Here is a 27,121-nt window from a genome sequence, read left to right on the forward strand (position 1 = left end):
AGTGGAAGGGAAAAAAATAGAGAAAATAAAAGAGGAGACACTCACACAACTGGAAATATTTAGTCTGATGCCAGTTTTTCTTTGTATCATAATAAGCATTGAACAGCTCTTGCAACAGTAGCCCCCTTTGCACAACATCAATATCAACAGAATTGCTGCCCCTCCCCACCCCGACTAAAATGTCATCTTTTTAACTAGTCTGACATTTGAATGGCTAAGCCTCTGTGGGACTCTCAAAGGCACAGACTAGACCAACCTAAATTATCTGACTGCTGATTAAGAAAAAGTTGTATTTCTATAAAGAGTTCCACCCCCATCCCCCAACATGTCCATATCAATAATTTTAATATCTTTACTGTGCACTTCAAAGGGAGACCAAGCCAATTGTAGTCCAATTCTAGCACATGCTAAATTCAAGTTCTCTTATGGACCCCAGATCACAGTTTATTTCCCGCAGAGTCCCCAGAGCAGCACTGGAAAGTTCATTTTTGATTCCAGATTGATGACAAATATTTATTATGGCACCTAGTCCATTTCTCTGCCAATGCTGGGTTTGCTCTGTTGCAGTATATTTTTCTAGTGTTTTGTCTTGTAAATCAATCAAATCTCATCATATTCACTCCACTAACGATTTCAACCCACTGCACCTACTTAAAAATCATTTCTATCACCCTAAGCTATGCCTTTCACCTCTGGGCCCTGAAACACTGTTTACAAGTATTAAAAAGGTTTAAATTTACTTCTGTGTAACTGAGTTATGTCTGTTCAGTTCTTTCACAAGGAAAGAGTAAATCTCCTCAGCCCTTTACGTAATCATTTGTGTTGGTCTTCCTTCCAATTTGTGTACACTGGCAATTCTCAATGAGAGTCTTGCGGTGGGGCGGGGGGGGTCCGTGAAAAAAAAAAGATAAATAAAAATGACCATAGAATTGTCTTTGATGGAGGTCTGTGAATGGAGCTGATTGCGCTAGTGAAAAGATTGGGAACCACGAGTCTATTCCTTTTCAGTACTGAGGTGCTGAGCACTGAACAGAGAATTCCAGATGCGATCTCATCAGACACCTCTCTCCAAATATGGTGGCCAATTTCTATGGCTAACTATGATCTGTAGTCACACCCTGACAGTGCGATCAAAGTTTTCAGTGTACCTTCTAGAAATGGTAACCGAGAGAAAGCTGTGCTAGTCTATATGCTATGAAAACAAAAAAGCAGTCAAGCAGCACTTTAAAGACTAAAAAAATAATTTATTAGGTGCTGAGCTTTTGTGGGACAGACCCACTTCTGAATGGCTTTTAGTAGCAGATTTATGGACCATTGGGCAAACATCTATAAATATCCTGTAGAAAAGCAGAGGTGGCGGGGGAGAGGGGGGAACATCCTCTACTATTCAAAGTGCAATATTGGATATCAGGAGTTATGGATTGTTTAAAAAAACATCTTCTACCACTAGCTCATCACACTGTGACCTTGCACAAGCCAATTTACCTCTCAAAGTTTCGGTCATCTCCTATTTAGAATAGGTACTATTGCCTGTCTTACAGTGTTAACATAATGATTAACATTTGGCAAGTGCTGAGTTAAGATATAAGACAAGTTTTGTTTTGTTTTTCCTCTGCTTCTGAAAGTTTGCTCTGAAGAAAGCACAAAGTGCAAAAATTCATTGATCTAAAACTGCTCCTGCTCAAGAGGTGCATACACTATTGCCAGTGACACAGTCAGAGTTTGTGGAGCCTGCGTCCTGGAGAACTCATCCCTGGGGCCTGCATCACACTTTTGTGACAATGCTGCTTTCTCATGTGGCAAGGTGGCAAGGAAGAGAGAAATCAGAGGGAAGTTAGGGCAGAACACCTGCGTTTTTCTACCTCTGCTAACACAGACTCACTAGGAGGCCCTGGGCATTGGGCAGACACTTTTACACAGTGGTCTCCAGTTTCCAAGAGCATGGACACATCTCTGAAGTGCTGAAGCAGAGCTGTGGCACTGTCTGCTGATTTCCTTTGGAGCTGCAGGTGCTCCTGGCCTGTGGGAAAATAGCCAGTTGAGATCAATGGTGCCCCAAAGTTAGAGGCATCCTTTTTTAATGTGGACTTTAGCTTCTCAGGCCTGGTTTAACTCCTCTATAAAAGGATGATAATTATTTGCCTAAAGGGTGGAGTTATACTGTTTCTATAAATGCTAAGAACGTGCTTTGGTTTTGACGTGGCTCATATTAAAAAAAGGGAACTGGTGCGATATATGGGTACACCTACCCAGCGAAGAAAAACCTGCGACTGACCTGCGCCAGCTGACTCAAGCTCACAGGGATTGGATGGAGGGGCTGTTTCAGTGCTGCACAGCCTGGCAACCCCAGAAATCTGCACAGCAATGGCACAGCTCTGCAGCCTCAGTCAGCTGGCATGGATCAATTACATGTCTGTTTGCCATGTAGACATACCCTATGTGCTTTAAATTGTAGGCCAGGTCTACACTAGACTTTAGAGTCGATTGTAGATATGCAATTCCAGCTCCGGCTAATGCACAGCTGGAATTGAACCCTGATAGTTTGATTTTGCACATCCCCACTAGACACGAGAAATTGAACTCCAGGAGATTGACCCTGAATGGGTTGATCTTCCGGGTAGTGAAGACACAGCCATAGACAGGGTCCTGCTTTCTCTTACTCTATGGGGATGTTTGGATGTCAACTTTTTTCTAAGTATACATAAGCATGCTTCTGTCTGTCCCATTTTGAAGTTGGATACTTGGTCCCAGGACACTCACAGCAGCTAGGTGTCTAGCTCCTGCTGACTGAATGAAAGTTGCCTTTTGTGCCTTTAGGTTAGACTGAATGATGGTGGAGATATTCGAAAACAACCCTGGATGTTTGAATCAAGTCTAGAATCCCATTAACAGCCCTGTTTAGGGAAGATCTCAGCAGCAATGTAGTACAAAAAGTATCTCTCAAGGAGGAAAGTTTTCCCAGTTAATTTTAACAGATGAGAAAGAAAGGAGCCTCACTTAGGCCATGTCTACACTTGCCAAAAACTTCAAAATGGCCATTTCGAAGTTTACTAATGAAGCGCTGAAATACATATTCAGTGCCTCATTAGCATGCAGGCGGCTGCGGCACTTCGAAATTGATGCGGCTCGCTGCCGCACGGCTCGTCCAGACAGGGCTCTTTTTCGAAAGGACCCCGGCTACTTCGAAGTCTCCTTATTCCTATCTGCTCATAGGAATAAGGGGACTTAGAAGTAGCTGGGGTCCTTTCCACAAGGAGCCCCATCTGGACGAGCGGCGTCAATTTCGAAGTGCCGCGGCCGCCCACATGCTCATGAGGCACTGAATATGTATTTCAGCGTGTCATTAGTAAACTTCAAAATGGCCATTTGCATGGCCATTTCGAAGTTTTTGGCTAGTGTAGACGTAGCCTTAAAGTCTTTATGAAAATTTGTGAGTGACAAATAAACCACAACCCCTCTGGGAGTTTGTTGAATGCACAGTGCAAAATGCATACGCTCTCTAGCACGGTCATACGTTTTGTGAAGACAGTGGGAGGTCTGTTTTGAGGAATGACTGTAGAATCAGACTGAATGACATCATCACCAGAGGAGATTTAACTGTGCATCTCGTGATAATGGCATTGGAAATGCTATACTTAGTAATCCACATCTACACTCCGTGTATAATAGTTACAAATGGAGGCACGTGAGTCTAATATTGCTTACCACGGTATATTTCAGAAACAAACCCATTGAAGTTACATGGAAAAAAAAACTTAGATCAGAATCATACCTAAGATAGTGAGTAGTCTCTGATATTTTTCCTGTCTGGCTTCGTCTCTTGTCTTGCACATGACCTGTTTCAGGCCCTAGTTCAGTAAATCATAGTCTTCTATTTCATGCTTCTTACTAGTAAAATGAGGCAGTAGTTGGATGGTCACAAATAAGAAAGCCTGTGCATCCTAGCATGCTCTCACCTCATCCATTTCTCTTTAGAAAGGGAGATATTCAACAAGAGTAACAAGAAGTCCTGTGGCACTTTATAGACTAACAAATATTTGGAGCACACATTTTCATGGGCAAAGACCCACTTCGTCCAAAACATCTGTTAGTCTACAAGGTGCCACTGGACTTCTTGTTGCTTCTGAAGATACAGACTAACTCAGCTACCCCTCTGATACTATTTAACAGGATTGTGTGTCTTCTACAGCAGTGGCAAGTGAAACAATTGGTTCACCAATAACTTTGCAAAAATGCTTAAAATCTATGGAGCATTTTATGGCATACACGAGTAGCGGGAACTTACGCATCTTTGATTTGAACTTATTAGCACACAAACATATCTTCCATTTCCATCTCCAAAGAGTAAATCATTGGTGATTCACTATGGGCCTAAATTGTTCCTGCCAGTCTTATTCTGCACTGCGTACTGTACATGGTGCTGGTGGCAGCGGAAGGGGGGAAGGAAGAACAACATAGTTTTTGTGCATGATTCATACGAGTCCTTTCACCAATCACAAGGGACTGGATCTTGAGGTGTCTGAGTAAATAGAACTGTGTGCACTCAAATGCTTCATCTGGTATGGGCCAGAGCCTGAATTCACCTGGGAGGAGGAACCTGGCAGTCCCTGTTTTCCTTATGGCCAACTCCTCAGTGCTCATGGTTTGAATTCCCACCCTGCCCACCAAAAGGAAAGCATCCATCTTGAAAAAATTTGCTCTCCAAGACAACCAATTGGAATATAATCTTCCTCCAGCCCTGACCTGTCTACTTGTGAAAGCAGCATAACCTCCACATCAAGGTACAGTTGTCCAAACAGATGGCATCTACAGCTGGAGCAAGGGTTTTGAATGAGGCTGTAGTAACCACAGTCCATTGGTAGATGGCTATAGGCAGATGACTTTTGCTTGGAGAAAGGTGCATCTATAAATACCACCACATGGTATTTGATTTGAGTGAAATAGACCAATGCAGTGGTCCTAGAGCGTCACACCCTTAGGGGCATTGGCTTCCCAGCATCCAGCTCTCTGCAGCTGTATTAAAAATACTTTGGTTTTGCCTTTAATGCAGTGGGAAAGGTGATCACTGGTCTGAGAAGAGATTGCTACTGTGAAGATCTATGTGCATGGCACAGGATGCTAGCTAGAGCCAGGACAGCTTCAGCTAATAGAAGTCATAGCTAGCCAAGCTCTACTTCCAACCTTCAGTGGAGCAACCCAATAAGAGAGAGGTGGGTTTTTTTGGAGAGTCAGCATTTTACAGCAGAGCATTTTCTGTGTACTCGCATGGCTGTAGCTTGTGTTTTCCTCTTTGTTCGTAAGCCTCCCACACCCGTGAAACCCTTTATCAATAATACTCGGGATCATCTTCTAGGCTTTTAGAGTGGAATTTTACCAAAACCTTGTCATTTTATTCTCCAGCCTCATCTCCCCTGCTTGTAACACTTTGCCTCAAATCTCAACTGTGGGCAGGTGCTTTTTGGCAATAAGCAGAGTAATCACGTGTGAGTTTTCTTCTCAGATTGGCCAGGATCAGGAATCTCACTGGCATGTGGCAGGTGGAATGACAAGTGGATGGTCTACTCAAAGCAGTATGGGCTTGATCTACAAACAGGAAGCAAGATTGCCATGTCATCAATGCAGGCTGCACTTAAGGGGGAGGGGATTATTGGCAGGTGTAGCAGCTCAATGAATGGGGAATTTTTTCACATATGATAACCAGGACAAGGGGCTGGTCCCAGTGGGCTCAGCAGGGAGCAAGCACAGCAAAGGTGATGAGTTATGCACCAACATCAGGAATGGAAGAACATAGCCATAAAGTAAGGCTGTAGGCAGGGTGACCACTAACGAAGGTGCATGCATGCATAACAAGTGCCAGGTAGGACATGGCGCAGGGTCTACACTGGACCTCAAAGGAGGATAAGCTCTTGAAGGAGGTTGGAGGGATGGCGGGTAACTGCAGTGTTTTGGCTGTTGGGTTGGAGATGAGGCCACAAAGGGCTAATAGCGTCTGAGGGCTGGCTAATGGCAGCACCACCGCACAAGCCACTGTGTCCGATCTGGCTGGTAGTATCATGGGTAATCTATGGCTATAAGTAAAGGATGATCCTTCTTCCCACCCAGATGCTACAGGATCCAGCATACAGCCAAGCTAGAAAAGGGCTACAAAATATTTACAGTGAACACTGTCATAATTCCAGCACACGGCATGCGACAAGTTAGAATGTAAAGCTACAGTGTGCTAACTGTGCATGTGGCCCCCTGCTACCATACACTAAGGCCTGGCTTAGGCTGAGAGCACCATGCAGCCACAGGCAACAGTAAAAAAAATGGGCCACATCCACAGTGCGGTGTATAGCTGCATCTGCCAATGAAGGCTCTGGTAGGGAGGAGCAGCAGGAAAAGTAGCCTGCAGTAGTGAGGTTGTAGGATGCTGCACCCTAAAAGCAGAAGTGAGCTGCAGGCAACACTGCTTGTGTGTGTGTGTGTGTGTGTGTGTGTGCGCGCGCGCGCGCACGCACACGCACACGCGCGGCTTATATATCCATACTAGTTGGCCGTACAACATGTACTCTGTATGATGTCAGAAGTGTAGACATTGCACTGCATAGAGTAGATGAAAGCATGCTAGGAACTGTTAAGTGTGTGGTAGCAGAGTGCACAGGGACTGTTAGTGTGCAGCAATCTTGTGTGCTGTAAATTTTCACATTTTCCTGGCTTGCCACATACTACAAGCTGCATAGACAAGTCTTGGGAAGAAGAGTTATTTTCCTAAAAGGAAGCAGTCAGTCTCAGCTCCTTGCCCACAGTTTCAAAATGAGACACTCACAGCCTTTGGTTGAAGCTGCTCAATTGTACCCTGTTAATTTCAGTGTCACCTCTGAGGATGAAATAGTTGTGGGGTGTAGCACACCGTCGTCAGCAGACAGACATGCTAGTTTGTTTCCTGGGATGTGTTTATCATAATGTCATGAGCAGTTTCATTAAAGATGCTGTTAGCCAAGAGAGTTTAACGTAATTGCAAAATGCTCTCCTTTTTGCTGACTACTCGTTTCTTTGATATACATTACAGATGATGATTCCAGGTTCTTGCCTCCGTTCCACTGCCTTGCTCTTTAATAAAAGAAGCATGTCAATGGGCAGAAAATATTAGTGAGTATCCTTCTGTTTGTTAGCCTAAGTACTGAGAGCTCTGTAGAAATACCAGGTGGAAGGCTCGGGAGGTGGTCCTTTGTCATTCAGATTTTTCCCCCAATATACAACTTGGGGGTTGGGGGGGGCTGACTCAGTTTTTTTCTCTACCAAAGCACAGACTTTGTTTTTTGGATAGGTGGCAATTAAAATATAGAAGCAGTTACAAAATGAAGATTTGGGTTGCAAATGAACAGAGTGAAACTTTGGACTCAAACAGTTCAGGCTGTAGGGGTTGGACAGCTGGATTTGCAATTTGTGTTTTAGTGAAAATTATATAAAGTGTAATCCTAAAGGCCGTTATTTTGTGGGCTGAGAGTCCCTTGTTTGTGTAGAGAAAATGATTAGCTAAGACTTGGCATGGACAGTGGTTTTGAATCAAAATAACTATTTGGTTTAGAGGGGTGAAAAACATGCAGGTCTAACTCCTTGAGAAGATGCAGTTGAACAGATGCAACTTTTTAATAATTGGTGTGCTTCTGACTAACTTTTTTTACGGCACTTTCTTTACAAGAATACGCTATAGTGGTACTGGTTGAACTTCTCTAACCTGTGGTCCAGCATCATCAGCAAATCCACAGAAGCACTCGGGACAAGTCAGCGTGCCGGGGGGAGGAGAGGGCAGGAGTTCTGCCAGACTTGGGAAGTAGAGAGAAAGTGTAGCCCCCAGCAGCAGCAGCAGCAGAGCCCCTGGCAGCCAGGGGAAGCAGAACGCTGGGCTGGCCTTGACCTTTCCTCGTCCAGCAAATTCCCTTCTGTAAGTTCATCCACGTTATCGGTACAATTATTATCACCGAATACCTCCTCTGACCTGCCCTGTGGCTGCAGCACAAGAAAGAGTATGCAGCTTTCTTTTATTTCAATGGTATTAGTGAGCACTAACTCTTCCTCTAAATCAGACTAGTTTTGGGATGGGGTGTGTAATGGGCAGCAGAGTCTACTGTTAACATCTATGCATGGGGGAAAGATGCCCAATAATTGCAGGCCAAAAGACATTTTCAGAAGTGCCGTTGGCACAGCTGAACTTTATTAACCGAATGGTTCAAAGCTGGATAAAAGCTTTTCAGTTCAAAAATATTTTTCCCTGATTTTTTTAAATGGGTCCATATGCTTCTTGGTTCTGTCTGGCACCAGCAGTGCCAACAGCCCAAGAGGAAAAGCTGTTCCTGATGTACTTTCAGAAGCAGGAAGTACCAACATGCCGACAGACTGAGCATGACACAATCAGCCTAATTTTAGCAGACCCAGGCTGCTGAGATAGTTAGCCTAAGTACTGGGCCCAGCTGACTGCTGAACTTGGAACTCGTGAACCTCTCCCACTGAGTCACATTAGGGGGGTTACCAACACATAATGGCAAATTGACATAAAGCAAAGCCATTAAAATTGTGATTTTAACTGTATCAAGCCGGACTTTGCATTTGTGCTTTTTATTGTTCCTAAAGACAGGTAGATTGTCATTGCTTGGTACAATTTGATGGTGCCTTTAGCTAAGTAGAAGGATGCACTAGATCTACCTAGAAATGTATTTTTTTAGAAAATGGTGACTGGGATAACTTTTACGCTAACTTAAATAGATTAATCTAAAAAAGTAGCTCATTGAACATAAAATTTACGTGCTGTGTGTCTCAGACTTCATTTGGACACGAAAATGAAATTAATTCAAAATGCACAAAAACTGCTTTGTTTCTATTCAATGAAACCACCTCAAATATGCTGCATGCAGAAGTGTTTCGACAAACTCGTTCTTCCCTTAAAACTGAGTTAGTAAATACATGCAGTATTAACTGCAGTTTGTAATACTAATGTCAATTTGTGAATGAAACTACAGGTTGAACCTCTCTAATTCAGAATTCTCTAGTCTGGCAACGTGTGCAAGCTGGCATGATTTTAGGTTGCCAGATGACCACTTATCATGGATGTGGCCAAGTTTTCCGTGGTTCCATAAACTTTGTTTCCAGCCACAAGTTCTGGCTTTCAGTGTTATGTGCTGTTATTTAGCTCTGATTTACGCCTACATGTCTTGTAAGTGCTCAGGAAGCAGTGGAAGTGTTGCTAATGCTGCTAGATAATATTGACCTCCCATTTGGCATGAGTCAGGTCCCAAGTATGCTGGGTTAGAAGGCTCGACTTGTATCTTGAAGGACATCGTGACATCTACAGTGGCCCAGATGTATGTTGGTGCAGTAGAGCAGGCATTTCTTACGTTGACAGGACTGTTTCTTCCATCAGAAGAATTCTTCTGCTGATCTATCTGTATCTGCAGCAGTTGGTTAGGTCAACCTGACTAGATCGCACAGCGCAGGAGTTTTTCAAAACCACGAGCAACGTGACTAGAGGTTGTTTGTATCTCAGGCCTAGTTTATACCTAAAAAGAAGTACAAGAGTTTCTCTGACTCTGAATTTATTATGGAAAACTAAAGGGGACTATTTATACTTAATGAATCATTCTTAAACTTGAAATGAAAGATTAGCCAACATAAGATTCCAATCAGAAAAGTGATTCAACATTTAAAGTGGGATTACTTTAAAGTATAAAATTGGGTACAAATATTAAAACCAAAATTACATGAGACACCTTCTGCAAAGGACTTCAGTAAAAATTCCTTGTGGAATGACTGAAATATTTTAGTAAATTTTTTTTTTTATTTTTCTTGTTTAAAAACAAAACCCCAAAAAGCTAGCCATTCTCAGGAGGGCCTGATAAAGGATAGCACACATGGGTTTAGAGAGACAGGATGGATAATGGATAATGTGAGTCTTTGGATGATTTTAATGGGAATAGTTCCAGAATACCTGTGTCAATCTGCAGAATTGGGACCTTCATGGGACAAAGATTAAGTAGATTGGGTTAAATTTTTGTTTGTGATACTGATATAACTGAGCAGAATTTCACTCATCTAGCTTGGCAGGGAGCTCTACCTCAGTGGTTTCAGCATTGGCCTGCTAAATCCAGGGTTGTGAATTCCTTGAGAAGACCATTTAGGGATCTGGGACAAATATATTTAAAAAAAAAATGTCAGGGATGGTGATAGGTCCTGCCATGAGGGCAGGGGACTGGACTCATGACCTCTGGAGATCCCTTCCAGTTCTACAAGATAGGTATACTTCCATATTAGGAATAAGTAGGTAACATTAAACCTGGCAAGATTCTCTTTTCTCTGCAAAAGACAGGATTTAATTTTGTATTAAAGTGAATTCAGGATGAGCAATAGAAATTAACCAGCATTGGAGAGATGAGTGCAACATTCCAGAACAATTCATTGTGCTAACTCCATTGCAATGATGAAACGTTGCCTCTCGTAAGAATATGAGGCAGCAAACAAGATCCCTGTCTCCTTGAGAAGCTCTCTGGAATCATTTTATGTCAACAATTGTGAAGTCCCCAAAAATGTCATCAGAGAGAAGTAGCTGCTCTTGAGAGAACTACCATTTCTCACTGAGCCTAAAAGAAGTGAACCTGAATTAATTTGATAAAGAAAATCCATCGTCCTGTTCCAAAGAGCCTTTCATCAGAGACTCTCAAGACACTCCATAAGCTAGAAACTTCTGCAATAACCTTCTAACAAGTTTAGAAGTGACTCAATTTGAAGAACCCCTGTTTTATTCCTTCATGTTTTTCACTGAGATCTATTTGCATGTGTTGGTTTGTGCAAACCCAAATCATCTTATTTTCATGCATCTGCAGGGAATGAAGCAGTTTACAGGAGAGCATGAAAACTCAAGTATCAATTCACCCAGAGGCTCTCACTCATGGATGTCAAAAAAGCAGAGTTAGCATGAAGAACAGATTGGGTGGCACCGCCATAGCCTGATGGGGTAGTAGATGAAACAGTGAGCTGAAAGGCAAGAGGAGCTCAGTACTATTCCTACTTCTGCCCCATCAGCCCCTCATCTAGCAATAGATATGTTACTTACAGAGTAGTGGAAGGAAAGAGCTGTGGAACAAAACCAAAGAAGGGTATTTGGTTTAAAGCAGTGTTTCTTAAACTTTTTGAGACCACAGAACACCAAACAATACTACTTTTAATGTGGAACACAGATGAAAATTTTCTTCAAAAAAATTGTTTTCAGAAAGAAAACAAAACAAAAAAACAAAAACCAAACAAAACCACATTCCAAACAGCAATATATACAGCAAACCCAAAATGAGTAATTTAATCAGGTCTCCTTGCAATGAAGAAGTAACACTGCAGCTGATTTTAATAACAGAAAATATACACCATCTGTGAACTCTTCCCAATGCTCGTGGCACACCTGTGAGTTGTTCATAGAACACCAGTGTTCCATGGAACACAATTTAAGAAACACTGGTTTAAAGTGTGCTACCACTACAGCCCCTTCCCAAATTGTCTACTAATCAAGGGGAAGAAGAATTGCTGTGTACTTGTCTATTGTGGCAACGAAGTGTGGCTAAGTTTAAATGTAGGTTTGCTACTGTGTTATGACTGATGAAAAAGGAAGAGCGTGTAAGGGAAACTGGGGTTGGGGGTGGGTGGGGGAGTCTTACATTGGTATCCTTCCACAATCAAGAAGTTGACCCCAGAATAGCTCACGGTTCTGGTAACGAGCTTGAAAATTTGTTACAAGATATATCTTCTATGAAAATGGGGGTTAGTCATACAGGCTCCGTCTACACTAGAGAGTTTTCTAGACAAAACTCAGGTTTTGTAGACAAAACTCATGGAACATTTACACACAAAATGCATTTTGTCAACGGGGGCCCCTTTCATTGACAGAGCAGATGTAAAGATCAATCTGCTTTTAGGTGTAGACACACTCTGTCGACAGAAGATTTGCAGGAGCATCTCTTCCAACAGTAACTTCTGTAGACAGATGCTTCTAGTGTAGACGTAGCCATAGCGTAAGGGATCCCTAGGACTTTTACATTCTCTTCTTGGTCAGAGGCTCTTAGATAACCTTCTCTATGATTGTAAAGTACTAACTGAATGTACTGCAAACCATATCAGATATCAGTTAAACACTTCACCCACCCACACACACAGAATTTTCCAGGATCTAGAGTAAAGAGAGATCACATTCTGAGGTCCATATTCAGTTTCGCTAAGCTTTTAAGCAGACCAGTGCTCACTGATGATAACGGGAACTGACCAGACTATAACCTTAGGAAAGGACCTCATGAGTCAGCTAGACTTTCATAACAGACAAAGAAAGAAAACCTTAGAGAGAAGGCACAAGAACTTTTCACCACCTTCAAACTCTGTTTGGCAGTTGCCAGAGTTTTCATTTAAACTCTCCTCTTCATTGATGATGATGTTTTCAATGTCCTTCATTGTTAAATGGTCCCGAAATGCATGATACAGAATATGTTTGAGCTCTTCCAGCGTTATCCTTTGCATGTCAAACTGTGGGAATGGGAGAAAGGACTTTGATTAGTTTGAATCACTGGTAACAAACTTTCAATGCTTTTACGATCCTCTCTCCACATTTAAGCAAATCCCAATTTACTACTGCATGCTCATTACCTCAGTATAAAGCTGAAGAACCCAGGTCATCGGCAGGAGGGAATGAACCTGTGACCTTAGGGGCTAAAGCCCTGTGCTCTACCATATGAGCTAAAAGCTACCTGGCTCTCAGACAAGTCTGTAGAGCAGACACATCACATTCCCTTGTCTCCGTGCCTTTGGGGTTATAGAAGCGTGGGGGCAAAGGCTCCAGAGATTCTTATGCACAAGCTTCTATGCTATTCTTCAGAAGTGATATAGGAAATTATACTTGTGATATATGTACATCACTTCTCCTGTCATTTCTGTGCTGCCTATGGGCCTTTAAATACACATGTGCACCAGCCAAGCCAAGTGCAGGATGGACCCTCCGAGAAAACAGCCAAAGCTCCTTTTTGGTAGGATCTTTCTACACTGTGCAGGCTAGCGGCATTTTGCAGTGCAGTGGCCTCTTCCCTCAACCCTTTCCTTCCATTTGTCGTGACTTCTTTTTCTTTCTTGAATACCTAATACAGGGAGATGGCATGTTCATCCTGAAGTACCCTTGAGTATCTCATAGAATCATAGGGTTGGAAGAGACCTTAGGAGATCATTGAGTCCAACCCCCTGCTAAAACCAGGACCAATCCCAACTAAATCATCCCAAGCCAGGATTTAAAAACCTCTAGGGATGGAGATTCCACCACCTACCCTAGGCAACCCATTCCAGTGCTTCACCACCCTCAGAGAGAAATAGTTTTGTTTTGGTTTTTTTAACTTAGACATCCTGCTCTGCATCTTGAAACCATTGCTCCTTGTTCTGTCATCTGTCACCACTGAGAACAGCCTCTTTCTGTCCTCTCTGGAATCCCCCTTCACTATCAGATAGATAGATAGGTAGAGGATCTACATCTATCTCTATATCTAGATAGATAGATAGATATTTGCTATCAAATCCCCCCTCACTCTTCTCTTCTATAGACTAAATAAGACCAAATCCCTCAACCTCTCTTTGTAGGTCATATGCTCCAGCCCCTTAATCATTGTGTTGCCCTCCACCAGACTCTCTCTATAGCATCCATCCTGTCTGTAGTGGGGGGCGGGGGCTAGAACTGGATGCAATACTCCAGATGTGACCTCACCAGCGCCAAATAAAGGGGAAAAATCCACTTCCCTGGATCTGCTGGCAATGCTTCTACTAAGGCACCTCGATATACCATTAACCTTCTTGAGAAGGACACTGTTGACTCATATCTAGCTTCGCATCCACTGTGGTCCCTGAGTGCTGGTCCCACACAATGTCAGTGCCCATTCTGAAAATGTTTCACTGCTGCAAAACATATGCTGACCCCATTCTTCTCTTTGGAATGCAATCCCTGTCCCATCTCCACAAAGTGCATCTTTATTTTTGGATAACTGGCTGGGAAATTAAATTATGCATTACATGCATTATAATCATGGAAAACAACTGTGAATAAAGCATATCTAATTGGGTGTGTGTGTGTGTGTGTGTGTGTGTGTGTGTGTGTGTGTGTGTGTGTGTAAAATCATAATGGTACGTGTGTGTGTGTATATATATAACACTGGGCATTTAAATGCAACCCTTGGAGTTTTCTCAAACTTTCCAAAGACATGCTCACCTCTTGAAAAGGGAAATAAAAAGAATCCAAACTACATCTCTGGCTTAATGCAGTGATTGAAAAAAATAAATTACCACTTGTGTCTGCTTCTTCCATTAAACACACACTGGCAGCAAGAAATTAGATTTCTTATCCAACAATTTCATAAACCATAGAAGCAAAAGAGAACCGTTCCCCCACCCAAGCAATTAGATAAATTTAACATGGAAAACAGCTAAGAAATTACATCCCTTAGTCTTCCTGGTTAGTAACAAAGAGGAAGCCGTGCTAGTCTATACACTATCAAAACAAAAAGCAGTCAAGTAGCACTTTAAAGACTAGCAAAATGGTTTATTAGGTGAGCTTTCGTGGGACAGACCCACAAAAGCTCACCTAATAAACCATTTTGCTAGTCTTTAAAGTGCTGCTTGACTGCTTTTTCTTCCTGGTTAGCTTAAGTAAGGGTCTTCTTCCCAACCCCTTCTCCTCCACTGATGAAAAATCCTTTGCCTATGTGAGAAAATAAGAACAGCTTCTAAAAGCCTGATACCTTTATTTATATGCGAAAATATTTTGAGATACGGATTCATTGATCTATAAAATTCTAATTAAAACAATTTCTTTTTCATGTGACCTGTAAAATCTGATGCCAACAATGTTATCGTGCAGTGAGCAGGCAACCACATGGGCAATGGTGAACACTGCAACCTCCTCAAACAGTTCCTGTCTACTGGGATTGGTTGCTTTTCTGCTGGCTACTTCAGGGACAATGCTGCCCTGCTAAAAATATCACCAAAAGCACAGTTGGCACCAGACTCCATAGACTTTGCTTGCGCTAGAAGAAACACACACATTGGTATAGAGTGACAAATTTCCCACTCATTTCTGTTTCCTATTCATACCAGATCTGAAAGAAAGCAGAAGAGAGTATACAAATTTCCTTGCTTACAACACAATGTTTCTCACTTGGCTATCTCACAAGGGCGTTGGATTCATTAATTAGTTGATGTTTGTAAAGTGCTTTGAAAATGCAAAGCATTATATAAACGTGAAATGTCATTTGATCATTTTCACTCCCTTCTGAGGCAGTGTTTTCAGGCTGACATAGTGATGAGGTGAATGGAGTTGCATGTCTGGTGTAAATCCAGAACATCTATAGTATCTCTGCTGCAAAATAAGGTGTAAATTTAGCTTTGTTAAAGTGCAAGCACTTACTGTGGTGCTGTGAAACACTCAGAGCCCAAAAGTGTCTATCCCCACATATTGTGAGGATGCTTTCTAATCTTATCTGCTCTGTAGTTTTGCTTTCCTTTTGGCTCTTTAGGTGTGGACAGGGCTCAAGTTAGGACTTACTGGCCAATGGTCATCCTTGTGCTGAAGAACTGTTTGGTCAGTCAACACAATAACTGCTTTTTTGAGATCTTTTTTGAAGCCAGCATGAGAGATTTTGCACAGGAATTTCATAGCTCTCCCCTACAGAGATTTTCTCTTTTTTGATTCTCTGTCCCAAAACTAGCTTTACCAGTAACTGGGGATGCTTGGCTAATGCCAGAAAACACAGCTTGCGAACTCATGGCAGACATATTTCTAAGCACAGGTCATGGTCTTTGTGCTCTTTATGCTTAATCACACATGGAATTTGCACATATATGTTGGAGAACTTCCAAATAGACCATCTTCTCGGCAGTCCACGATGTTCTGACTCCTCAGGTGTTTCTGTCACTACTGGCGGATCATGCTTTTGATATTCCACCCTTTTCCCAAAGGGTCTTTTACAATGAGTATATTGTCCATTTGCCTTTTGGGGCATTCTAAGGAGAAGACATCAGGATGTGGTAATTTCAAAGACAGTGCATATCAACTTCAAGGGCACTAAGTATCAAATGTAGTAGTGTAAGGCTGTGGGACTCCCCTTAGTCCATCGCAGAAATACTGAATCATCAGAATAGCACAGGTGGATCTGACCTGTGGTCCATCTAGCCCTGGGTGTCACCTTACACAGTGGTCAGCATCAGAGGCTTCGTGGAGAGGTTCAGCAAATCGCCCGAGAGGCAGCGAAGTGCATTTGAATTGCAAGGAACTTCAGCTGCAGTTTGACTGTCCACGGGCAATTGGCAAAGGACTCTCTTTTGAGGTTCACTGGAAGGAATCCTTGGTGGAAAAAATCCACATTGGCCGTTTACTTTTGCGGACAGAATACTGTTCCTTGGCAGCAGTTGTGCTGCCTCACAATCATGTGGCACAGGTGCTCCCTCTCATATGCCCTTCTGCACCACACAGCATCATCCCATGTCATACCAGTCCCAGCTGCAGGCTCCTTTTGTGTTCGTGGTCATGGGAACATCCAGACTTGTTTTCACTGACAGTACAAAATGGGGTTTGCAATTTGGCACAGATGTATCCTGTCCTGTGTCAGGCACCCTGCCTCAATTACTCTTCAGACTTGGGGTCAGGGGTGTACAAGTAGGCAACCTACCCACGAAGCATTTGCCTACGCCATCCCTGAGCCTGTGTGATACTTCCCTCTGCACAGGTGTTTCTCTTCCCAGAAGGGCACTCTGTGTCGAAGTGAAAGGCTGTTAAGTTGGCCATATCTTGGCAGGCTGCTTCTGAGTACTCAGTTCAGAGGGATCTGGGACCCTTTTGAGAGGAGACCTTAAAATCTGAGATTCTGACTGCTCAGCATGAATGCTAAAAGGACTCCTGTTGCTTTTCTCAAAAACAAGGATTTGACTCTGTGCCTTTACCACAGTTTCTCCTTCTCCAGATGTAGTTCAGAGCATTGTTTCCTCTGCTTGTGTTGAGACGATATCTCTACAATACCTCTCTCTAGGCCTGTCCCTAGAAAGGTATGGGACCCAGGATGAAAGTGACGAATCTGCCACTTCTAGGACCAACCACACTGGTCTGTGGGGCCCAGAGAGGCACCTCCATCTGATGAACCCTAGGGATGGCTCTGCCTCTATCCACTTATCAAGATCCTCTTTTTCCACAGGTCATAGAACAATAGCACCAGCAAGCATATTTTCTTTGTGAGGGTATCCAGGCAGAGGATAAAGCAGATTGGCTCAGTGCCAATCCTTGACTCAGCCCCTCTTTTATCTATAGTCCATCTGTAACTAGAACAATACGAGATAATAAAGTGTTTGCCGGATCAGGCCTACGGTTTGTGAAGTGTTTTGTAATCTTTGGGATGAAAACTATTAACAGAGCTGGAAAATATCTCAGGCTGTTCATAGCTCTGAGAGCCCACACCTTCTGGTCCAATCAGTCTTAGTAATACAATGGCAGAAGGACATTTCTGACGAGCAAACTTAATCATCACTCTCCACTATTCATCAAAACTAATTCTATGAATCCTTATTTACAGCCTGAAAATGAAAAATAAAGATGGCAACTTTCCTGAAATAAATCTATGCTGTTTTTGTTTTTTTTTTTTATTTAAAGGAATTAATTTCTCTAGGGACGGTCTCTCAGTGAATCCCAGCACAATCAAACTAAAAAAACCCTGGACGTTGCTGAAGCACAACATGGAAGAGCATTCACAGACAGGAAATTGCTTGATATCAGAGATTCTTTTTACAGATTCTCTCCCACTGACAGGGCTAACTCGCTTGCCTTCTACAACGTAACAAACTGTCTGTTCATATCGCTCTGTTTCTCAACTTTCTTCACAAGTGACTGTACAACACTTGTACAGTCTTGTAGAGTTCTGACTATACTTCCCGAAGAGTTCTGCCTATTGGGGATGCACAAAAGAGATTCTTATGATTCCAAGGCAGGGTCGTACTTCTATAAGCTTAATTTCTGTGTTGATGATTTCCAGGAACTGTACTTCCCCTTCCCCCTTCGACCTTTACCATTCCTCAATATTAACATATTTTTTCCAGGATTTTGGTCTTGATAGCAGTAAATTATCTCTTTTACTAGCTCTGGATTTTAGGACTAGATGTCAGCTTCTTTAACCAACAATTCTCTTAGTGTGTACTCAGAATGGTGACCTTGCTATATGAAAATCTGTCATTAACTAAATGCAGAACATATTATTAGACTGACCCAGTTACCCCTGAAATATAAGGGAAAAGCAATCTCATATGACCACCTATACATGCAGGTCTTTAATAGGCAGAGCTTTAAGATGATCTAATAATCTTTTAATCTACAAGGGGCGAAACAGAAATTTTACAGCAATCTTGTACTTGTTGATGGCTCTCAGCCATGAAGAGGACTTCTGACCTTACCCAAAAACATATGGAAGAATTCGAGCTTGGCTTTTCATGGAGGTTGGAGTTGGATTCAAATTTCCTAGAGACAGAGGGTGCTGGGAACCTGAGGTTCTGTAAAGTAAGTTTTTACGTAGAGCAGTTTTTAAACTAAGAGGTGGGGGAAAGCCGATTGGTGCGGGGGAGCACCTGGATCGGACGGAGACTTCTCTTACACGAGGCTCCATAGATAGGGATTCCCTAGAAGTTAGTCAGATAGGGAACGTGGGAAATAATATATGGGCAAGATCAGATGTGAAACAATCTCATATAAAAAAATCCAACGCATCTGTGAAAGGCGGACATATAAATAGTGGTAGTTTTTTAACGTGCTTTTACACTAATGCTAGGAGTCTGTCTAATAAGATGGGTGAACTGGAGTACCTCATATCAAAGGAGGAAGTTGACATAATAGGCATCTCAGAAACATGGTGGAATGAGGACAATCAGTGGGACACTATCATACCGGGATATAAATTATATCGGAAAGACAGAACAGGTCGTGCGGGTGGCGGAGTGGTACTATATGTGAAGGATAATATAGAATCAAATGAAGTAAAAATCCTAAAGGAATCAAAACGTTCCATAGAATCATTATGGATAACAATTCATTCCTCTAATATGAATATGGCATTAGGAATATATTACCGACCACCTAACCAGGACAGTGATAGTGATGCTGAAATGTTAAGGGAGATTAGAGAGGCTATCAAAATAAAAAACACAGTAATAATAGGAGATTTCAATTATCCCCATATTGATTGGGTGCATGTCACCTCAGGACGGGATTCAGAGATTAAATTTCTTGATGCCTTAAATGACTGCTTCTTGGAGCAGCTAGTACAGGAACCCACAAGGGGAGAGTCAATTCTCGATCTAGTCCTGACTGGAACGCAGGATCTGGTCCAAGAGGTAACTGTTACTGGACCGCTTGGAAATAGTGACCACAATATAATAACTTTTAATATTCCTGTGTTGGGAAGAACACCGCAGCGGTCAAACACTCTGGCATTTAATTTCAAAAAGGAGAATTACACTAAAATGAGGAAGCTAGTTAAACAGAAACTAAAAGGTAGAGTAATTAAACTAAAATCCCTGGAAGCTGCATGGAAACTGTTTAAAGACACCATACTAGAGGCCCAACTTAAATGTATACCCCAAATAAAAAAACACAGTCAGAGACCTAACAAAGAACCACCATGGCTAAACAGCCATGTTAAAAAGGCAGTGAGAGAGAAAAGGGCAGCTTTTAAAAAGTGGAAGTCAAATCCTAGTGAGGAAAATAGAAAGGAACATAAACACTCCCAAATTAAGTGTCATAATGTAGTAAGAAAAGCCAAAAAAGATTTTGAGGAACAGCTAGCCAAAAATTCAAAAAACGATAGTAAAATGTTTTTTAAATACATTAGAAGCAGGAAGCCCGCTAAAAAAGCAGTGGGGCCCTTGGACGATAAAGATATAAAAGGAGCGATCAAGGAAGACAGGGCCATTGCGGAGCGATTAAATGATTTCTTTGCTTCAGTCTTCACGGCTGAGGATGTTACAGAGGTTCCTAAATTTGAGCCAGCCTTTTTAGGTGACAAATCTGAGGAACTCACTCAGATTGAAGTGACATTAGAGGAGGTTTTGGAGTTAATTGATAAGCTGAATAGTAACAAGTCTCCAGGACCAGACGGCATTCACCCAAGGGTTCTGAAAGAACTCAAATGTGAAATTGTGGAGTTATTAACAGTGGTTTGTAACCTATCCTTTAAATCCACTTTGGTACCAAATGACTGGAAGACGGCCAATATAACACCAATATTTAAAAAAGGCTCTAGAGGAGACCCTGGCAATTATAGACCGATAAGTTTAACATCAGTACCAGGCAAATTAGTAGAAACACTAGTAAAGAATAAAATTGCAAGGCATGTAGAAGAGCACGAATTGTTGGGCAAAAGTCAGCATGGTTTCTGCAGAGGGAAGTCGTGTCTAACTAATCTATTAGAATTCTTTGAAGGGGTTAATAAACATGCGGACAAGGGGCACCCAGTGGACATAATATACCTAGATTTCCAGAAAGCCTTTGACACGGTCCCACACCAAAGGCTTTTATGTAAATTAGGTGGTCATGGGATAGGAGGAAAGATCCTTTCATGGATCGGGAATTGGTTAAAAGACAGAAAACAAAGGGTGGGAATAAATGGTAAATTTTCACAATGGAGGAGGGTAACTAGTGGTGTTCCCCAGGGGTCAGTCCTGGGACCGATCCTGTTCAACTTGTTCATCAATGATCTAGAAAATGAGGTAAGCAGTGAGGTGGCCAAGTTTGCAGATGACACCAAGTTGTTCAGGACAGTCAAAACCAAAAGGGATTGTGAAGAACTACAAAAAGATCTCAGCAAACTGAGTGATTGGGCAGCAAAATGGCAAATGAAATTTAATGTGGGTAAGTGTAAGGTAATGCATGTTGGAAAAAATAACCCAAATTACACGTACTACATGATGGGGTCAAATTTAGCTACGACAGATCAGGAAAGGGATCTTGGAGTTATAGTGGATAGTTCTCTGAAGACATCCACGCAGTGTGCAGCGGCAGTTAGTAAGGCAAATAGGATGTTAGGAATTATTAAAAAAGGGATCGATAATAAGACAAAAGATATCATACTTCCCCTATATAAAACTATGGTACGCCCACATCTTGAGTAATACGTGCAGATGTGGTCTCCTCACCTCAAAAAAGATATATTGGCATTAGAAAAGGTTCAGAAAAGGGCAACTAAGATGATTAGGGGCTTGGAACGGGTCCCATATGGGGAGAGGCTAGAGAGACTGGGACTTTTCAGTTTGGAAAAGAGGCGATTGAGGGGCGATATGATAGAGGTATATAAAATCATGAATGGTGTGGAGAAAGTGAACATAGAAAAATTATTTACCTTTTCCCATAATATAAGAACTAGGGGACACCAAATGAAATTGATGGGTAGTAGGTTCAAAACTAATAAAAGGAAATTTTTCTTCACACAGCGCACAGTCAGCCTGTGGAACTCCTTGCCCGAGGAGGCTGTGAAGGCCAGGACTCTATTAGGGTTTAAAAAAGAGCTTGATAAATTTTTGCAGGTTAGGTCCATAAATGGCTATTAGCCAGGGATAAAGTATGGTGCCCCTAGCCTTCAGAACAAGGGCAAGAGATGGATGGCAGGAGATAAATCACTTGATCTGTTCTCCTTCTCTGGGGCACCTGGCATTGGCCACCGTTGGCAGATGGGATGCTGGGCTGGATGGACCTTTGGTCTGACCCAGTATGGCCATTCTTATGTTCTTATGTTATGTTCTTAAGTCTAGCAGATTATTGCAGAGAAAGTTGTGCTGAACCAGCACAATGGCAGTAACAAAATTGAGCAGTTGAGAGTTTCTGCTTATCAAGATGACAGTGGGCTGTGCGCTGGCTCAAGGGTCTGGCCATGTGAATCTGCGTCTTGAGCAATTTTTCTTCACCCTTGTAAGCGATTGTTAAGAAAAACGGGAAGTGGACAAACCATTGTGAAAATGCATTTGGGTAGGGAAAAAACCTGAATAAGTAGATTTCAGGTTTTGTTAATAATACATTATAATACATTAATCAATCAATCAATTAATTAATTAATAATACATTAAGTATGCTCTCTTTTCAGCATCGAATGGCTTTTGCAACAGGAACCCTCATTTAAGCAAGTACAAAGTATATCACAACTCCAGTTTCAAAAAACAGTGCACCTGTTGTCAAAAATACAATATATATAAATACACACACACACACCTCTTAGGCACCTTGAGCTATTAGTCATACTTTTTAGCCCACAGAGAACTAACTATCCTGATCTTAGTTTTGGGCCAATTATAGCTCAGCAAAGAGCTCAGAACTACACAGTGCTAGATAAATGGTAATCGAGACAGATTGTCATCATTTGCATGATTCATTGTATCTCTCTGAGTGTGGCAGAGCGCAAGATCAGATGAAGTATTCAATCTATCACCAGCAGGCACAATTGGTGCTGGGGGGAGAGAATGAAGGACAAAGTAATAACTGAAATGTAATAAAAAGTTGAAACCAAATACTTGGGCTCTTTGCCAAACTGAGAAATTGGCACTGCTTTAGGTGCAGACAAAAACCAAGTTTGACAACTATGAACCTCCCTTAGATTTTTTTTTAATATTAGCAATTTATATACTCACCCATAAAGACCATCATCTAAAATAAATGACCAAAACACCCAACCATATATGCCTTTTCCCAAACATGATCAGTAATGACCTGCTAATCTTTTCTACCTCCGACTTTTGACAAGCCTAATGAAATCATGTGTTGAGTTCTGTCTAAGAATTGCCAGCCAAGGACTGGATGTGAGAGGGATCAGTGCAGGAAGCTAAGGGTAACATCTACACTATGCCAGGGATCGACCCAGCAGGGATCGATCCAGTGGGCATCGACTTACTGTGTCACTGAACACACAATAAATCAATCTCTGAACACGCTTCCATCAACACCGCTTAACTCACGCCAAACAAGGAGCGTAGCTGGCATCAACAGGAAAGCAGCCTCTGCCGACCTCACCACCTGGAAGACACCGCAGGAGGTATCTCGACTTCAGCCAGGCAATTTGCATAGAGGAAGTAGACTGATGGTACAGGTAAGTGTAGACAAGGCCTTAGTCACTCCTCCACATGCTTCTGCCCCCACAGCAGCTCCTTTCCAGTCCCTTGTCTACTTAGAACTAGCAAATAAATTCACTGGACACACTGGGACAGATCCTGACGTACTGCATGCCACATACAGGCTGTTACCCCTGTGCTTCACTGGCTCACAGTGATTTGATTGGCTGCAGCGGGAGCACACAGCTCTCACAGTCAAGGTTGTGTTTAATCAGCATGCTCCTCACTTCACATACCCTTGCTTTAAGTGTGTGTCACTTAAGTAACACTGGGAGAGGGAGAGAACTATATAGATGGAAACCAGCAGATTTTGGTAACTTTGCACATGGACAACAGTAAACAAAATGTCTCACAGGCCACACACAGAACCCCGATGGGCTTCATGCAGCCGTTGGGCCACAAGTTGCCCATCAATGATATACAGTCACAGCTATGAGGGTAATCGGAGCAGCCTGGGACAAAGTATCTTCCAGAACCAAGTTATTAGTATTTTCACTTGTGAGTTCACGTAACAAGGAATCTTCCAGTAAAATGTGAGCACCTGCATATGTTGCAAGAGAAACAGACTCCGACTAGGGATGTTTTTGTTTGTGTCTCACTTTTTTTGTTCTTAAAAAGGGGAACCAAGGGGAAGAAACATGAAGGAGCATCTCTCGTAGCACCTGTGCTCAAACACATCACTGCTTGTCAACCACAGTTCACCCTAGGCCTTGGCAAGCAGGTTTCCATCCTTGCTCCTGGCGTGAACAAAGGCTTGAAAATGTTAGGCTGGTTTGTAATTCCTAGCTCACTGTATACACTGGGTACCAGCCTTATGCTTCTGGATCTCCAGTTAATATACACTAGTAAATAGAAAACATTCATTACTGAGGCTGAATGAAACTCTAACCCTGCTGCAGTTATTTCACTGAGAGCCAATTTTCTTATCATCCTGGGGTCTGAGAATATCCTGAAATCAAACAGAGGGCCTGACGAAGGGAAATGTGAAACAGGATTTACACAGCCATCGCTACGCTGAAGCCAGCAAGTCTCTGCTGACTTACACCAATGCACATGAGACGGAAATCAGGACTAGCATGTACAAAAACTCTCTACAACTTCAAAAATGATCTGCAGAAATTGATTATTCGGACTGATCCTCATTATGCAATCACATTTGTGTCTGGTGTTGTAATCCAGTATACACTGTGACTCATGTAGAGCAGGAGCAGGCAAAATAAGGCCCACAGGCCAGATCCAGCCTGCAAAGCCTTTTTATGTGCCCTGCGGTCCCTCCTTGGCCAGGACCCTCAGCCACAGAGCAGCTCCACGCTAAAGAGGCTGACTGCTCAACATGGCCCTCTGTACTACATGCTGGGGAAGCGGGGGAAGATTTCATGGGCTGCTTCCACCCCCAGCACACAGTCTCAGCTCCCATGGGTCAGAAACTGGTGAATGGGAGCTGAGAAATTGTGCTACCGCTGGGGCAGCACACAATGCCTTCACCCCTCCCCCGCCCTTGGCATGCAATTAGCCACATGGAACAGCCGGTCACTTTGAGTGGTCTGGGGTTTCTGGTAGGCAGGAAACCTGCCAGAGGGTCCTGCTGGGATGCTGGCTGGGGGGATAAGCACCTGCCAGCCACAGCCTGCCTCTGGCACCCAGCCCCTCCCGCATCCCAACTCTCTGCCCCAGGTCACCACTCAAACGCTGTGGACCATTCCACCCCAAGTCACAACCCTCCCCAGGGCCAGAACTCCTTCCTGTACCTTTGCCCCCACAGGCCAGCATCCTCCCCTGCAGCCACACCCCTTGCCAGACCCTGCACCCCAGATCACAGCCCCTGCCTTCACGCAAACCCCACATGCCATCTTGAACCCCAGTCCCCCATCCCAAACTCCCTTCTGCACCAAACCTCTGCTCCACGCGCTCACCATAGAAAAGTGGTGCCCTGGACCACTTACCAAGATATTGAATTACTGCTCACCCCTGACATAGAGTATCCCCATTTCACAGAAATAGAGGTGATGGGAACTGCCCAAAGTCACTCAGCCAGCCAGTCACAGGGCCAGGCCTTCCTCTAGGCCGCACTGCTTCCACTGCATTTCCATTTGTAGTACAGTGGAGTACAACTGCTTCACCGAACTTCTTCCCCAGAAAGCTTAAGCCTATTTATCATGGACTGTCATTCCACTGCACCTGAGCGTTCCACCAGGGGTTGTGCAATGGAACAAATGGATCACCTTCCAGAGCAGCACGAGTGATGTGTTTCAGTGCTGCTCTGACAGTTACTGAGAATTTCCTGCCCACAGCTGATCCAAGGAAGAGAAAAGAAACTGGGGAGGAGGGAGAACAAATCAATGAGGAATGAATTCCAGATTACTGATCTTGATTCATATGTTCCCCATTGGGTGTGACGAAATGGCTCTATGTCTAGACAGTGCCCTAATCTCGAAATAAGATACGCAACTAGTGCTATGAAATTTGCATAGTTTATTTTCATTAGATTTCAAAATAGGCTATTTCAGCATGTAGTACTGCTGTCTAAATGGCACCACATGCCAAAATAAAGCCCTATGTTGAGGCATCCCTATCGTCCTCATGCGATGAGGTTTACAAGGATGCTGGAATAGCATGCCCATTATCTCAAAAACTGTTTCAAGACAACAGGCACATTGTGTAGACATGGGCAGGTATTTCAGGATACCTTTGCATCCCAAAATAGCACCCGCTATATAACCCAGAAGTCCCCTAGATACTAGTCAGTCTAAAGCCAGGTCTAACTGTGGAGGAAAAATCAATTTAAGATATGCAGCTCCAGCAATGTGAATTGCATAGCTGGAGTTGACACATCCTAAATCAATTTTTCCTGTCACCCCCACAGTGGGAGGTCAAAGGGAGAAACGCTTCCGCTGACTTCCCTTATTCCTCATGACTGCCAGGAGTACCAGGATCTATGGTGGAGCTCTGATCATTTGATTTAGCATGGCCCCACTAGGCACACTAAATCGAACCTGGAAGATTGACTGCATTGATCTTCCAGGAAGTATAAATGTACCCTTAGTAAACAGGTGATCATTGTGGTTATCAGTACCATTGGTACATGTTTTTGTGCCCTACATGGGTTCCTTACTTTCAACTGCTCTACCCATGTAGATGATTGCATATGAGAAGTGAATTACACATACACAATTATTATTTGTTACTTTCCTCAAATGTCATCCTTTCACAATCAAGTGGGAGGCCATTTTATATGAATCACAAATTGGCTTGACTGTATTAGAAATTAGGAAATGGCAAAATGACAGCCACGATGGCTCTGCAAAAGCTAATGAATGCTGAGAATATCTTGCATACATTTCAGAGCACTAAATATGAATGAATTAAAACTGAATTTAAAATGAATTAAAAGTTCCATCCATTTACACTAACTCCATTCATCAGCTCTCCCGTATCTGGATATCAGTTCTGTGGCAAGTCACGAGGTCCTCTTTTTGAGAGTTATGCTACTGACCAATAACTAAAGGTAAAACAAAATTTGAAGGGTGCAAAGGAAGAAAGACAGGTGGCTCAGGTCACAGAGAGGTAGCCATGTTAGTCTGTGTCTTCACAAATCAAAAAAGCAGTCGTGTAGCACTTTAAAGACTGACAAAATAATGTATTAGCTGATGAGCTTTCATTGGACAGAACCACTTCTTCAGATCAGAATTTTCAGATCAGAAAGTGCAACACCTAATAAATTATTTTGTTAGTCTTTAAAATGCTACAGGACTGCTTTTTTGTTTTAGGTGGCTCCAGGGTAGCCACCAGGCTTAGAAATCTGTTACTCCTCTTAATTCCACCAGTTGCTCGAAGACAACTAGGAAGTAGACAACAGCAATTGGGGTACTGATGGTCATAAAATGTCTGTCATCAAGCATGCAGGATTACATAGTTGAAGTTTTTACAACAAACTGTGAGATCATGGCCAAAATGAGGA

At 42.7% G+C, this 27,121-nt stretch overlaps 2 protein-coding genes across 4 annotated transcripts in view; one reads left to right on the top strand and one right to left on the bottom strand.

Annotated features, from left to right (window-relative positions):
• Positions 1 to 27,121, top strand: part of GALNT17 (polypeptide N-acetylgalactosaminyltransferase 17) — a 500,944-nt gene that overhangs the window by 416,620 nt on the left and 57,203 nt on the right. The window lies entirely within an intron of this gene.
• CALN1 (calneuron 1) overlaps positions 1 to 27,121 on the bottom strand; it is a 223,618-nt gene that overhangs the window by 560 nt on the left and 195,937 nt on the right. The window contains exon 5 of the mRNA XM_075013721.1: positions 12,381 to 12,534. Coding sequence (XP_074869822.1) covers positions 12,381 to 12,534 — 154 coding nt within the window. The remainder of the gene's footprint in view (positions 1 to 12,380; positions 12,535 to 27,121) is intronic.

This window comes from Carettochelys insculpta, chromosome 19 (genome assembly GCF_033958435.1).
Source record: "Carettochelys insculpta isolate YL-2023 chromosome 19, ASM3395843v1, whole genome shotgun sequence".
In the NCBI taxonomy this organism is placed as follows: domain Eukaryota; kingdom Metazoa; phylum Chordata; order Testudines; family Carettochelyidae; genus Carettochelys; species Carettochelys insculpta.